General features: G+C 40.1%; 1 protein-coding gene across 2 annotated transcripts in view; it reads right to left on the bottom strand.

Annotated features, from left to right (window-relative positions):
* Nucleotides 1-1,583: 1,583 nt before the first annotated feature.
* LOC126162391 (endoplasmic reticulum junction formation protein lunapark-B) overlaps nucleotides 1,584-15,164 on the bottom strand; it is a 139,285-nt gene continuing 125,704 nt past the window's right edge. For both annotated transcript variants that reach the window (XM_049918869.1, XM_049918870.1), the window contains exon 2: nucleotides 1,584-3,719. In XM_049918869.1, the coding sequence (XP_049774826.1) occupies nucleotides 2,335-3,657 (1,323 nt within the window). In that variant the 5' untranslated portion in view covers nucleotides 3,658-3,719 and the 3' untranslated portion in view covers nucleotides 1,584-2,334. The remainder of the gene's footprint in view (nucleotides 3,720-15,164) is intronic.

The following is a 15,164-nucleotide window of genomic DNA, read 5'->3' as shown; positions in this document are numbered from 1 at the left end:
AGAAAAATTTGGAGTAAGTATTAAAATACATGGAGAAGAAATAAAAACTTTGAGGTTCGCCGATGACATTGTAATTCTGTCAGGGACAGCAAAGGACTTGGAAGAGCAGTTGAACGGAATGGATGGTGTCTTGAAGGGAGGATATAAGATGAACATCAACAAAAACAAAACGAGGATAATGGAATGTAGTCGAAATAAGTCGGGTGATGTTGAGGGTATTAGATTAGGAAATGAGACACTTACAGTACTAAAGGAGTTTTGCTATTTGGGGAGCAAAATAACTGATGATGGTCGAAGTAGAGAGGATATAAAATGTAGACTGGCAATGGCAAGGAAAGCGTTTCTGAAGAAGAGAAATTTGTTAACATCGAGTATAGATTTAAGTGTCAGGAAGTCATTTCTGAAAGTATTTGTATGGAGTGTAGCCATGTATGGAAGTGAAACATGGACGGTAAATGGTTTGGACAAGAAGAGAATAGAAGCTTTCGAAATGTGGTGCTACAGAAGAAAGCTGAAGATTAGATGGGTAGATCACATAACGAATGAGGAAGTATTGAATAGGATTGGGGAGAAGAGAAGTTTGTGGCACAACTTGACCAGAAGAAGGGATCGGTTGGTAGGACATGTTCTGAGGCATCAAGGGATCACAAATTTAGTATTGGAGGGCAGCATGGAGGGTAAAAATCGTAGGGGGAGACCAAGAGATGAATACACTAAGCAGATTCAGAAGGATGTAGGTTGCAGTAGGTACTGGGAGATGAACAAGCTTGCATAGGATAGAGTAGCATGGAGAGCTGCATCAAACCAGTCTCAGGACTGAAGACCACAACAATAACAACATGTAAAACTAAGAAGGGAGGCAATAATAACCTCATTCATAAGCATAGCAACAGTCAGTATTAGGAAGGATAAAAATAAAAAAGGAAGAGAGAACTTCAATCTCTATTAATAGAATGATTGTGCCTGTTGACTGCAGTGAAGCAGCATTAGCAATCAATTAAACAGAAAAAAAGGCTCATGCGATTAGGATAATAGGCAAAAATGTTCACTCAAAGATTACAGGGAAAAATCTCAAAGCAAATTTAAATAGCTGTAATGTGGAAGAAACAATGCTATACTCCATAAATTTATTGACAAGAAATGAATGAACAATGTTCAACGCAAATTATTATCTGTGCTGATATAGTAAGTATTCTTATCTTATTATGGCTGCCATTTTTCTCACTGCAGTTGCTAATGTGCATATACCTACACTTCAACCCTTAAATCGGTCTTGCAATTCACCATGTACTTTTTTCTTTGACGCAGATTTGTGTTTTTTAAGTCATCAAGCCACAACAGTGATATCTTTACATTATATTGCTATCATGATACAAATTGTAGTTTAAATTTGTTTGTCCAAGTCTTGGTTTTTTTTCTTCTCTCTTATATACCATTTTACTACTTCTCTCTTACACATACCATGTCGTGATTCATGCCTACATTCTGAACAGATATCCAATGTATCTGGAATGAACACATGATGACAAACAATGAATTTTTTGTTGTGGAATACATGGTGGTCAACAACAGAAATGCGGGACTTCATGAGCAGCTTACAAACAAAATATTTATTGCTTTAATTACTTCAAAATATAAAAATACAATCTATATAGCAGCATACTGCAATGCTATAACAATTATTTAAGACACTTTTATAATTTCAATTGACTGCTGTACACATCCCAACCATTACAGAATTATTGAAGTTGTATGACACAACTTCCCAATTTTGGGCAAAAGACGGAAAAGTAAGAACTTACAACAAAGTATGTTATTCATACTTTCTGTCAGTAGTAGAAACATATTAGGTACAAATAAATAAATTTAAATATTCAATTGACTGTGCATTTACGCATACTCAACTACGAAAATAAATTAAAAGCTACACACAAAAAATTCCTCAATGTGTAAACAGAATTAACATTATAATTTAAAAATCTATTCTGTTATTAGAATTTTTAAGTCCTCAAAGCAGTCTTAAATGAAGCATCAATTCGTATGAGATTTTTGCCAACCACGGCTGCTGTAAAATTAAATGCAACAACAGAATGCAAAGAAATGAGGGTAACAAGAATAATGTAGAACAAATAACATCCATACAAGAAACAGAAACATGCATTTGTGTACAAAGACTTCTGATGTTGGATGATTACACCAACTTTGATACTTCTGTACTTTTATCTGGAAGCACTTAATTTATTACAACTGGTTCCCAAAGTGAAGTAGAATGTGGCAACATGAAAAGCTTGTGACAAACTGCAAAGCTAACTGTGCCAGCACCAGCGACAAGGATTACTCTACAGCTGACAGCTCCTCAATTTTATGTGCTTCTTCTGAGGGAGGCTGCTTCTCACCATCCTCTGCAGGAAGCGGAGGGGCAGAATCGGACTCTTGCAGCTTACTCTTCACATTCTCCTTGTCTCCACTGTCATGCTGATCACCATGTACTACGCTCTCTTCTACTGGTAGTGTGGAAGATGGTGATGGTGATAGCTGCTTTTTATCCTCTTCATCTTCAGAGGAGGAGTCTGACCTAGATAAACGCTCAGACTCACTGTCTGTGGGACCCTCAGACGAATCGGCGGTATGAGGTGGAGGAAGTGAGGGGAGAGTTCCAGGGGCAGCGGACGGACGGTCGATACCATCAATACGAGGCGGTGACAGGCGCACTTTACGCGCTGGATTCATTGCATAACAGTAACAGCAGCGGAACGCAACAAACTCGAACTCCTCTTTGAGAGCCAAGCCATTGTGCGACTGGCACTGTTGACATATGAGTGCATATCGGTTGCTTGGTCCATCAGCTATAAGAAAATCAACTAGACGGTCAACAACCGATCGCTCGCGAGGTGCTATCGGCCGGGGCAATGGCGGACCAGGGGCAAGCCTACTCTGGCCAGTATAGCCACCGGGATAGCGACCTCCCATTGGTGCAGGGAATATAGGTGCTGACTGCAGAAGAGTGGGAGAGCGACCCCTAGGAACAAGAGATGTCTTTGGTGGCTGGAAATGTTCTCGTGATTGCTGCTGCTGCTGCTGCTGCTGCTGCTGTTGTTGTTGTTGCTGCTGCTGCTGCCCCAGAGGACGGCGTCTGAGATCTGGTGCTGATGAAGATGGGGAGATATTATCAACCTTCTGGTTGGAGGCTGATGTCTTTGCAGGCAGTGGCGACACCACAGCTAGTTCCTTTTTTGGTGCAAATCTCTCTAAGATCTGTTTGGCAGTCTTATAAGTTTCTTTGTCCATCACTTCTTCAAGGATATCTTGCTTCTGTTTTTCCATTTGTGCCAACTTTGTCTCACTGTTCGTTATTTGTCGCTTGAAATACCACACGATTCCGCGTCTCAGAAGTATCACAATCAATGGGAAGACAAGCAGTGGTGTTATATAGAAGATTTGTTCACTGAGAGAAGCTGGGAAGAAAAAGAAATAGAACACTAATGCTGCAATAATATAGGTGCCAACGGAATACAGCACGAGACGACCGATAACGACGCGATGTGTCTGCTCTGTACTGGCACGTCGCTTTTCCATTTCCTTGATACGCCTGTCCAGATCCTCCAAAACTTCAATCGTTGTCCGCTTCTTGCGGAAACGACCCAGCACAATCCCCATAGTGGCTGTATGGTGCCTGTTTTGTCTCACAGGAGTCAGCTGGTGATTGCAAGCATTCTCACCTGCAACAACGAAAAAGGGATATATGTTATTACATTGACATTATCTAATCTGAGACAAATAAGATGATCCCCCCCTCTCTGTCTGACACACACACACACACACACACACACACACACACACACACAGTGATTAAAACTGTACAAAGAACACGTGTGTAGAGGAATTTTTCATTTCAACGGAATTTCAACGGATATTAAATTCTCACTTCTTTTACAGATGGCGCATGAAAAAAAAGAAAATTCTTCTAGAAGATCTGCAAGTAAGTTACTGAGACTAGAAAAGTTGCATCCCATTTGTGGACACAAGTCAATATTACAGGCACATCCAAGATGACTCTGAACTCGGAGTTAAAGTGGGGCCAAGATGGGTTGGGTTGTTTGGGGGAAGAGACTAAACAGTGAGGTCATCGGTCTTAGGGCCAAGAACTGATTAAAATGTCAAAATATTCAGATCTTGTGTGCTCTAACCATAAGTTAATAGAAAGATTGTTTGGGAACAGTTTAAGTACACTGACATCAGCAATCAGTAGAGTTTGATAAATTGATTGGTATGATGAAAGGTTCCAAAACACTATCCTGTATACAAAGCCGACACCAAAAGGGGGAAAGTGGAGTCACTGAGTGACATAAGACAGATGTACAACTGAGTGCAGAGTAGTATTAATTTTGGCATGCCAATGTATCAGCCTTTTAGTCTATTACATTACCACCAATTTATGAGAAAGAGTACTTTTACTGCCGTTTTAAGAAATATGCAATAACCTGTCTGTCGAGGTATGCTGCATTTCCTGTTTTTTCTTTTACGTTGTACCTGATACTGTATGGTACAATATTGATTAGTATACAGTCATACTGTATAAATGTTTTCTAGATGTGAAGATGGTAACCTTGATTTCAAAAACTGGTTATCGAGTATAACAACTATTATTACTGATCTTTGCAAGAAGTCTATCTTTTCTAATGTGTCATCACAGATCACTCTTTGCAGCTCAAAATGAGTAAACTAAATGGGAACGAGCTTTAAGTACATGCAATTATGAGTTTTTGATCGCCAGTGTGTTGTTCATATTGAATTTTTATCCTTCGGTAGTAAATCTACAGGGCTGCTCACATGGGACAAAGCATTGTAAGGAGTCATTTGTAACAAGTCCTTGGAATAATCAGGTTATTCCTTTCTGATGCACCACTCAGCGTAATGTAGTGTTTTCTATCAATCTGAAATCCGTTGCATCAACTGTTAAATTTGAGAAATTATAAGCATACAATGTAAATGTGAAGACATATGATCTCAGTCCAGACTTATCCAAGCATTGCAGTCCCGGTAGTTTTCGGTAATTGCTGGAAACATTAATTAGATATCGCAACATCTATTGTCTTTTTAATAATGCTGCTAGTCTTTTTAATAATGCTGCTAGTCTAGTATCCAACCCACATTTGAGTTAAGATGTGCATTTACTGAACTTTCATGTTCACATTTTATGTTATATAGTCACTGGTAGTTATTCTTAACAGTGACCAATTATATTAGAAACAAACATTTAATTAACCATTTTTATGTCAGAATTTTCTATCCCAGTTGTATTATGGTACACAATTTAGCACGTATAGGTTAAGTTTCTGTATGGTTTCTTATAAAAGGATTCCTCTGTACCACAGCGTATATTTAGCACTTTAGTATTTGTACCTTTGATCATGGTATGGTTTTTCGTTTTGACCAGTATAAAGGCATTCTCAAACTATCTGTGAAGCAGAAATAGAATGGAAGAACTGCAATTAAATATTGATTAATTAGCACAAACCCACAGGAGTTGTACATCAGACGTGGCCACCACATGCTTATGAGATCTAGGTCATAATACACAATCATTTTGATAAATGGGGCCTAACTGCAGTAAACTTTCCCTGAGAGGATAAAGAGCAAATAAGGTCATATGGACATACAGCCAGAAAGACATTCCAAGTTAAAAAATGTTGACAGTGAGAGTTCTAATGACAGAAAGCAAACATGAGAACACACCAATCAAGTGGGAATGTTCTGTCTGTACTAGTGTTTCAGTGGTATGGTGGCAATGAACCGTCAGCACCAGTTTGGCCTCAATGCATGGGCAAGGATTATTGGCAACCACTTCAACGGCCCAATAATCCTTCCACAGTGCCTCACAGCTGAGGTATAACTGCACTTCCTGTGGGTGACCTGCCTCCCCTGCTGAAAGATGTGCCTTGAGTGGTATGAAGGGTACTGTGACTACTGTACGATTGTGCTACGGCTCACTTCCACATTTCTGTGCAGAGGCATTTTGACAGCATCTACCACAACCACATGCTGAGGATGAACTAGTGCTGATGGTTCACTGCCACTTTACCACTAAAACATCAGTACAGACAGAATACTCCCACTTGCCTGGTAGGTTCTCATATGTGCTTTCAACTACTGAAACCTGCACTGTCAAAGATCTTTTGTCTCGACCTTCAAGAGGGTGTACCTCCTTGGGAACACATTTCGAGCCCTATGTCCACTGGATCCGTTTTGTCTCCTATTCTCTCAGGGATGATTTCGTGCATATCTCAAATGTTTGTTGACAAGCTTAGGACTAAATAACTTTAAACTTTAAATAATTATCGTTTTCTATCAGTACTGAAAACATGTAAAATTTTATTTACTGCAAGAGTATAACGGAAGCTTCAGCTGTTGAGTCTTGGGAAGATTTTGTAGTCACTCTTGATCAATAGCGAAACACATAGAAACCAACGACTATTAGCGAATTTGTGGGAAGATGAGGTACAAATGGCATACATTTGCATTATTTACATGTTTCTTGCATGGCAGAAGCAGCAAATGGGCAACTTGCTGCAACCAAGTACAAAGCAAATGGAGCTGCACAGCACCGTTTTCTCTGAGATTATAATTGCAAAATGGTTTAAACAATTATGTCGAATGGCTATGTTCAGACACCTGGTACAAGAAAAGGGTTTACTTAAATCCAGGTGACAGTTCTCTTAACTTTAATTCTGACAGTTCCTCAGATTATTTCTTGTTAGTGTATTTAGGACTCTCAAAGGTGAGTTTATGCACACCCTTCAAATAGTTAAGAGATAAATGTATTTAAAATACGTAAAATTCGAAAATGAATATGACACATTCTCACTTAAACTCTTACATTTACACACACACACGCCCAGTCACATCAACTGTTCACAATGTAAAACTAACTACATTGTTTTTATTTTAATATCTGCTGAAAATAAATAGATTTTGAGAGAAAAGAAAGGGTATAGAACATATTCAGGAGCTAGACACCTAGACAAAACACAAAATTTCCTCCCTCATAACAACGACAAAACTTCAAAATATTATCACATTCATGAGCTATACAGTACGTCTAGGAGTAAAATAGCATCTCTCCTTTCTTACAAACATAAAATTCAATATGTTAAACTATGGGGTACTAATACACACACACACACACACACACACACACACACACACACACACACACAGGTATATATACCGACAGATCCTTTCACTGGAAAAGTAACATTTTGAACAGCAGTGTCCAATCTAGAGGCATTATAATAATACTTTATTAAGCTTCAGAAGTTGGAAGATGCAACAACATGGCCATAAAGTTAGCTTCACCCAGACTTAGCTTCTGATCTACACTTACTGCCTCTCCTGCTACTCACAGGAAACCCTGAGCATCATGAGCAAGGTTACTGCATGAAGATGTCTTTACACTTTGCTGTAGCAGGTACTATGCTATTATCTATCTGCTGTGTGTGTTATTTCACTATCCCAAATTCCTACTAACCCTAGTAGCAAGCAGAAGCCCATCAGCTTCAGACGGACTCTTCCCCATTATTGTTCCTGGTTAATATTGATTCTGCACGAGGTCTGTGACTGACTAATGCCCATGTGCATTTCACTGTGTACTGTGTAATGGTTATGCTTTGAAGTGACATCTGTGGACTCCAAACAAAGCACTCTGAAAGAGAAGGCATGTCAAACTATGCTTCTAAAGTTTTGAACAAAATTTTGAGATACGATGCCCTCAATATCAAGTAAGGCATGGAATTGCCAGGAACTAAAAATGAGAGAAAAAGTCTACGGTCATGTTACTGTAAAAAAAGACTAACTCCCAATTACAAAAAACAGAGAAGGAGCAGCTGCCAGCAAAATGATGAAAAGTGTATGTGAAAACTGTGGATACACATTCATCCTTTGGTGAGTCAACACACCAACAACTGAGGAGACTGAAATCAGTGCAACAGAAAAATATGCCACACCTGGCGCTCCTAAACAGATTACTAGAAACTGATGAAGGAACTGAAGATTGTATTCTAGGGTCTATGACATTCCCGAATTTGCCTCATCCAATGATGATTATCTCTAATCTATATCTTTGAGTGAGGTCATGTAAATATTTTTTATAAAATAAATAAAAAACTAACTGGCTTCTACAGACAATTTTACAATATTTTCAGAAAATCTGACAAAATTAGTCAGTCAAATCTTCTGAAAAAAAAAACTGCAAACAGTTACCAAATTTCAGCAGAAAAAACAAAATTCTTGATGAATATAAAAAAATTCTCTCCAAAATACATAGAAATGCATAAAGGGAAAATACAGCAAGCTAGTAAATTTAAATATATTGAAGAAACTGTACAGCTGAATGGGTCAGAAAAATCTGTCGTAGATGCAATGGGTTAAAATACAAATAGTATATGGTTTGGGAAAAAAGAACTAGAAAAATGGAATGAACAATGTAACAGTGGTAAGATCAGAATGTATATATGCATGTGAATGCTTAATGATTATGTTGCTAATAATCCGTCTTTCCAAGTCCTCTATTCTGTCCAGCTTATACTTAATGTCTGCAATACAAACCACAGATGTTTGGAGGATTAGAAGTAATTAGGAAACCTATGAAGTAAAGAGAAAAGTATCAGAAGTAACGGCGAAGCGAAGACTGATCTTATCTGCACAGAATACATTCTAAGACTAAAAAACACACGACGCACCACGAAGGAATTATCTGAATGAGACAGGAATCGGTACATGGCGATGTACATGTACAGACAGACAAATTACTACAGATTCAAAAATCCAGGATGATTTGTTCAAGATAAAGAACTTTAAAAACTGAGCAAGTCAGTAACACGTTGGTTCACCTCTGGCCCTTACGCATACAGTTATTCGACTTGGCAATGATTTATAGAGATGTTAGGCGTCCTCCAGAGGGATATTGTGCCAAATTCTGTCCAATTTGCGCAGTAGAAACTCATCACAAGTGGGCAGGCATTACCTTGCTGAAATGTAAGCCCCAGGATAGCTAGACATGAATGGCAATAAAACGGAGTGTAGAATATCATCGACGTACTGCTGCGCTGCAAGGATGACATAAATGACAACTACGGGGTCCTGCTATGAAATGAAATGGGCCTTACAGCAGGCGACAGTCAGGACTGTGGCGTCTATAGACAGGTCGTTGCTGGTCATCGGGTCTCGATTCAAAGAGAGACTCGGCACTGGAGAAGATTCTAACTCCAATCAATGAGATCCCAGACTGAATGTGCCCGACATCACTGCAGACAGGCTTCTTGGTGTTCAGCGTGCAAAGCTTACAATTTTGCATTTTTCGCCGATAACTGTATGAATATCAATTTGTCACTTATTCCAAAACTCCGTCATGGTGCGCCTCTTTTTTTTTTTTTTTAAAAAAAAAGAGTGTAAATGAGAACAGCTCAACTAAACATAGGCTCCCGTATTTCCGGAAAAATAAAGCGACAGCACCGTGGATTGTAGAAATAAGAAAAGAAGTAGAAAGAAACAATATAACAGACTCTCAAATAACAGAAAGAAAACTTTTTAAGAACAAAACACTAAATTTAGATGGCTTTCGCGGCAGAAGAAATAAGAAATCGGGAACGATTTGGATAAAAGAAAGGAAAAGACAAAATGGGGAGAAGATGAAGGAATGCTTGGAAAACAGGAAACAACAATAAAAAGAATAAGAAATAAAATCGTTACGAGATCCTAGTTTGGTCAACAGGAAGATAAAACGGTACAAATGACGTAACGAAAGCCAAACCAACCTTCGTATAACCATTAACAACATCTGTTAAGTATTTCCGGGTTCCTGGTACAATCACTGAAATTCTTTGTATCGAAATACGAAATAAATAACAAACTGGAATACAAGACGCCGTTTGCCAGATAACGACATATTATTGTCAGCCTTATCGCTGCATAAATTGCATTACGTGTAACAGTCTTGCCTAGAGAAGTCTTAGTTTCCAAAAACGAAAATCAAAATCCCGCTATGAACTATTCCTGAAATCTGAAAACAAAGCGTCGCCGTCACTTTCCATTTGACGCATTAGTACCTCTGTTCTTTAGATACTGTTGTACCTATAATGCCTTAATGTTTTCTTTTTCTGTTGCATTTAATCACAATAAACGCAGCATAAACTGCTGAGCAAAGAATTGGAAGTATAACAGGCTATTTTAACAATTAAGCAATGTATGGCCACGAGAACTCCCATGCGTGCAGCAGATTCTTTCCACCGATTTTTGTGTACGCGGTTTGTTCCCATGCAGCTGCGTTTGCGTACGGGGAAAGTGCCATCATGTGGACATTACTTAATGGCTGCGTTCACAGACACCGACAACGGACAGCTTGGTCACAGCGCGTCCGACTCATTCGTCAGATTTTGGCGGGATTAAGGAAGTTACAATCTGTTTTGTCACGGAGGTTATAATCTATTCTAACTTTTATGTCTCGAAACGCACGTGCAAGTACTGTACACTCTTCCCTCAGTTATTAGAATAACCAAATAAAGTTTTACGATTCTATGAGATGACGAAAGAAACGTTCTGTTACATACTGGAGGTGATCGTGATGACATTAAAAAGCAGGATTACAAACATTCTGCACAACTTCCAATAAATTCATAAAAGCAAATATACGCCAATTAACCTTCCATGGCTGTCATTCAGCATGCGTGTGAGAGGCAAACGTACAGTTTAGAAAAGATACTCTGAACACAAAGCACTGAACAGTGGAAAAAGATACATCACATTTGCAAACCATCTCATGAGAGAATAACCATTGTACTGGCATAAAAACATCAGTAAGTAGTAATGATAATTCGTAGACAGCTAATGCCAACCTACCAAAACCCTACTACAGTAACTTTAAGCATGTAAATTGATATACGCCCCGTTCTCACTTGAACACACACTTCCTTGTGGTTATAATGTAGACCTATGATTTTCTACGGATTTTGTCCGTGCTGCGGATGACATGCTGCGTTAAGTATACACATACGACTCAAATGGCTAGGCAGCCACAGAAAATGCATACTGTAATACAAGGTAACATTCAGTTAGTTGTTATTAAATTTTTACATTCCTCAGAAGTTATTTCAAATAAAGTAGCGGTCTGAGACATAGATTTCGAGATATATCCTATTATGGCATTTCGCATCCTCAGCATGTCACAAACTCCTTTCTTCTATAAAACTTACATATTATGCATTGCCTTTGGGAACGTCGGCCGACTCGAGCGAAGAAAAACAGGTATGAATTCCACCGAGCATCGTCCTAAGTCTACATGCTCGGGCGTGACATCTGTTGCATAGTGACCGTGCACGCACTGGCGTTCTGCTTTGAAAAGATCAGCCGTCTTCGGCGAAATCCGCGTATGTCGGCGCCACTGTGACCGCAGCCTAAGAGTAATACGGACGTAACTTATCAGTAGGAACAACGATTCAATCTTTCGCGGAAGTCTACTTTCTGCATCAAATGCTTTGTTATGATGAAAGGTATGTTATCAAGTTCGACGAACGTACCTTGCTAACGTCGTGTGGCTTTCCCTCTCACCTGATTTCCGCCTGCTCACAGTTTATTGACAATAGTAGTTTGTCAAATCTTCCATATACTGAAGCGACTTCACACCAGTAACATTAAATAAATTCTCCGTTAACGCAGTTATACAAGGTTAAGATGTTGAACACAAAAAATAGTGGCTGCTGCAGCTGTATTAGCTACGGCTAGCAAGCAACAGTAAACAGTAAAAAAGAGAAAATGTGCACCAGAATGTTTTTTAAAAAAGGAGAGAACTGGTCACATGTTAATTTGCTGACAAATCAGAACCACGGACCGAAAAGATTTTACGAACTTGAGATTTGCTGATGATATTGCCTTACTGGCAGAGCTCCAAAACTTAGTTACAGATCTTGCATCGGAATGTCAGCTGGTTGGCTTGAACATGAACCTTTCCAAAACAAAAGTAATATCCAAGAAATGGGTCCCAGCTGGAAATGTGAAAGTCAAGGACAGTCTACTAGAAGAGGTCAGTGAATATGTCTACCTTGGCCAGATTATAAATATAAAGGGAGACATAAGACCAGAAATCTATCGACGCATCAAGCTTGGCTGGCAAGCATTTCGGAAGAATTCAAAAGTATTCAGATCAAAAATGCCAGTAAATCTGAAGAAAGCAGTATTTGATCAATGCATTCTTCCTGTGATGACGTATGGCTGCGAGACATGGACACTGAACTCATTTACAAAAGGGAAACTTAGGACAGCACAGAGAGCCATGGAGAGATCAATGTTGGGCTATACAAGAAAGGACAGGAAAATGGCAGATGACATCCGGTCTGTGACGAAGGTTAAAGACATCTTGGAGAGAGTAGGTTCCTTGAAATGGCAGTGGGCTGGCCACGTCGCAAGAAGAAAAGACAACAGATGGACGAAGCTAGTACTGGAGTGGAGTCCGAGAGAGCACCGGATGCCTAGAGGAAGACCACCAGACAGATGGGGCAAAGGCATCAAGAAGATAGCTGATAACACCTGGCAGAGAACTGCCCAAGACTGTCCTACTTGGAGAAGACTTCTGAAAGCCTACCTGAATCCACGGCTCGAAGAGGCCACATCATCTAATGATTGAGGTGGCTGATGATGATGATTCCCGATGAGTCAAACATCGTGAAACAATCGTACCAATGCTAATAGGAGATAAAATACAGATACGTTAATGAGGGAGGCTATCGGTGTCTAAGAGAGATTAGGGGTAAGTCTGAGATTTTTGGTGACAGGCAAGTCTTTCGAATGCTCGTGGTTTTGTTCTGTAATATCAGCAAACGCAATTAGTAAAATTCTACGGAAACCTGTGAAGCAGTTAGATCTGCCTGAGAAGGATATGATCATGTAAAAAGTGTAGAACGTCTTTTTTCTACGTTTTGTACGGTAATAATTTGGTGAAACAAATTTATTTCACTGACCCCTTAGTACTCTAGGAGATATTTCCCGAAGTCGAAGCAGTTTTTCCAAGCTGCTGTGTAACTCACCAACCTATACTATATTTTCAAATTAATAAAGCAAGCAGGTCACAGAGAATCCTCTTGACCATCCCAAAATACCACTATTGCCCTTGAACTAGTTTATTAAAACTTTTGTGCAAAAAGGCTATTTGAAAAATTTAATCTGAGATGTGATATACACAAAGGCGAACTGAAAACACGAACTGTGCACACTAACGCCATGTGGCTGGTTCGTGAAGCTCTCTCAACAACTAAGTGGAGAGTGTTGTCAAACCGTCAATACTTGACATCACACGTTCAGTATGTATGGACAACATTGAGAATATTTTCAGGGTCATCAATACTGCTCGTCAATATTTCTAGTACTGACAGTACTTCTATATATTGATGGTTTGGCAATATTACTGAACGCGTGAGAGGCACCTTAAAGGTACGTAGGGCAAATAGTGGGCGTGGAGAGCGAGCGAGTCAGGTGCGGGGGCCGGCAGCGGTCACCGCCGTAACCGGCACGGCGAGTCACACACCGTGCCGCATACCGCGAAAGGCAGGCGCGGCCCTTGCGCTCGGCCGTCACGGTTACGGCTCCACCAGCAGTTAACCAGCCCTGCTCGCTGTGCTCTAACTAGCCGGGGCATCCAGACCCTTAACGCTTTCTCAATAGATCTAACAACTCAGACAGTACCGTGAGCACTCCCACAATCTGTGATTACGTATCTTCCTAGATCACGCGGAAGGGAACAACCGGGCGATTCAGATTGAAAAGAAACTTCATGTTATCACTCACTCACTCACTGGCAGTTAGGCACATCGGACAGAAAACTGGTCACTCCGGACACATCAAAAGAAAACCGCGTCGCTTCTAGCTTTGAAACTGTCCTCAATTCAGAATTTGTTCAGGTATGCTGGAAAGCATTTGACACGTCGTCCTAGTGCAGATTTAACGAAGGTGCGAGCATGTGAAATAGGTTCCCCGAAACGTGAGCGGTTCGAAGACTTCTATAATAGAACCCAATATGTTGTCCTCAATGGCGAGTGTTCATCGGAGATTAGGGCATCGCCAGGAGTGCCCCAGGGACGTGTGATACGACCCTATTATTTTCAATATACAGGAAAGATCTGGCGGACAGGTTGGGCAGAAATCTGCGGTTGTTTGCTGATGATGCTGCGATGTACACGGAGGTATCGAAGTTGAGTGACTGTAGGAGCATACAAGATGACAGAGAAAATTTATAGTTGGTGTGATGAAAGACAGTTAGCTCAAAACGTAGAAAAAGGCAAGTTAATGCGGATGAGTAGGAAAAACAAACTCATAATGTTCGGATACAACATTTGTAGCGCTCTCCTCGAAACTGTCACGTCGTCTAAATATCTGCATCTAATATTGCAAAGCCATATAAAAGGGAACGACCGCGTGAGAACTTGTTGGGTAAGCGAATGGCCGACTTCGGCTTATAGGGAGAATTTTGGAAAAGTATGGTTCACCTATAAAGGAGACGGCATATAAGACGCTAGCGCCACCTGTTCTTCAGTAGCGTTGGGGTTTTTGGGATCCAAACCAGGTCAGATCAAAGGAAGATATTAAAGCAATTCAGACTGGTTACCGGTAGGTTCGAACACGACGTAAGTGTTACGGAGATGCTTCGTGAACTCAAATGGGAATTGGAGAAACATTACACAGAAAATTGAGAGAACCGGCATTTGAAGCTGACTGCCTGAACATTTCTGTTGACGCCAACAAACTTTTCGCATAAGTACCACGAAGACAAGACAAGAAACTAGGACTCATAAGTAGGCATACAATCGTATTTCCCTTAGTCTATTTGCGAGAGAAAAAGCAAGGTGCAAGGTACAAGGTACCCTCCGCCACCCACCGTGCGGTGGCTTGTGGCGTATGTACGTAGATGTAGATGTCTTATCCAGATGAAGCCATACACTGATTACATCCTTTACAGCTGTCAAACTGCGGGGATGTAGAATCTCGTTTTCACCAGCTTTTCCAAATAGTCCCACACATTTTCTACAGTAATACGACTGGGTGTTTTACGGGATCGGTCAAGGTGCGGCACGATGCCTGAGTGTCCTACAAAAATAGGAATATGTGTGTCATTTTGGAACACG

This window comes from Schistocerca cancellata, chromosome 2, assembly GCF_023864275.1.
Source record: "Schistocerca cancellata isolate TAMUIC-IGC-003103 chromosome 2, iqSchCanc2.1, whole genome shotgun sequence".
Taxonomy (NCBI): Eukaryota; Metazoa; Arthropoda; class Insecta; order Orthoptera; family Acrididae; genus Schistocerca; species Schistocerca cancellata.
This window is presented reverse-complemented; position numbering and strand designations above follow the sequence as displayed.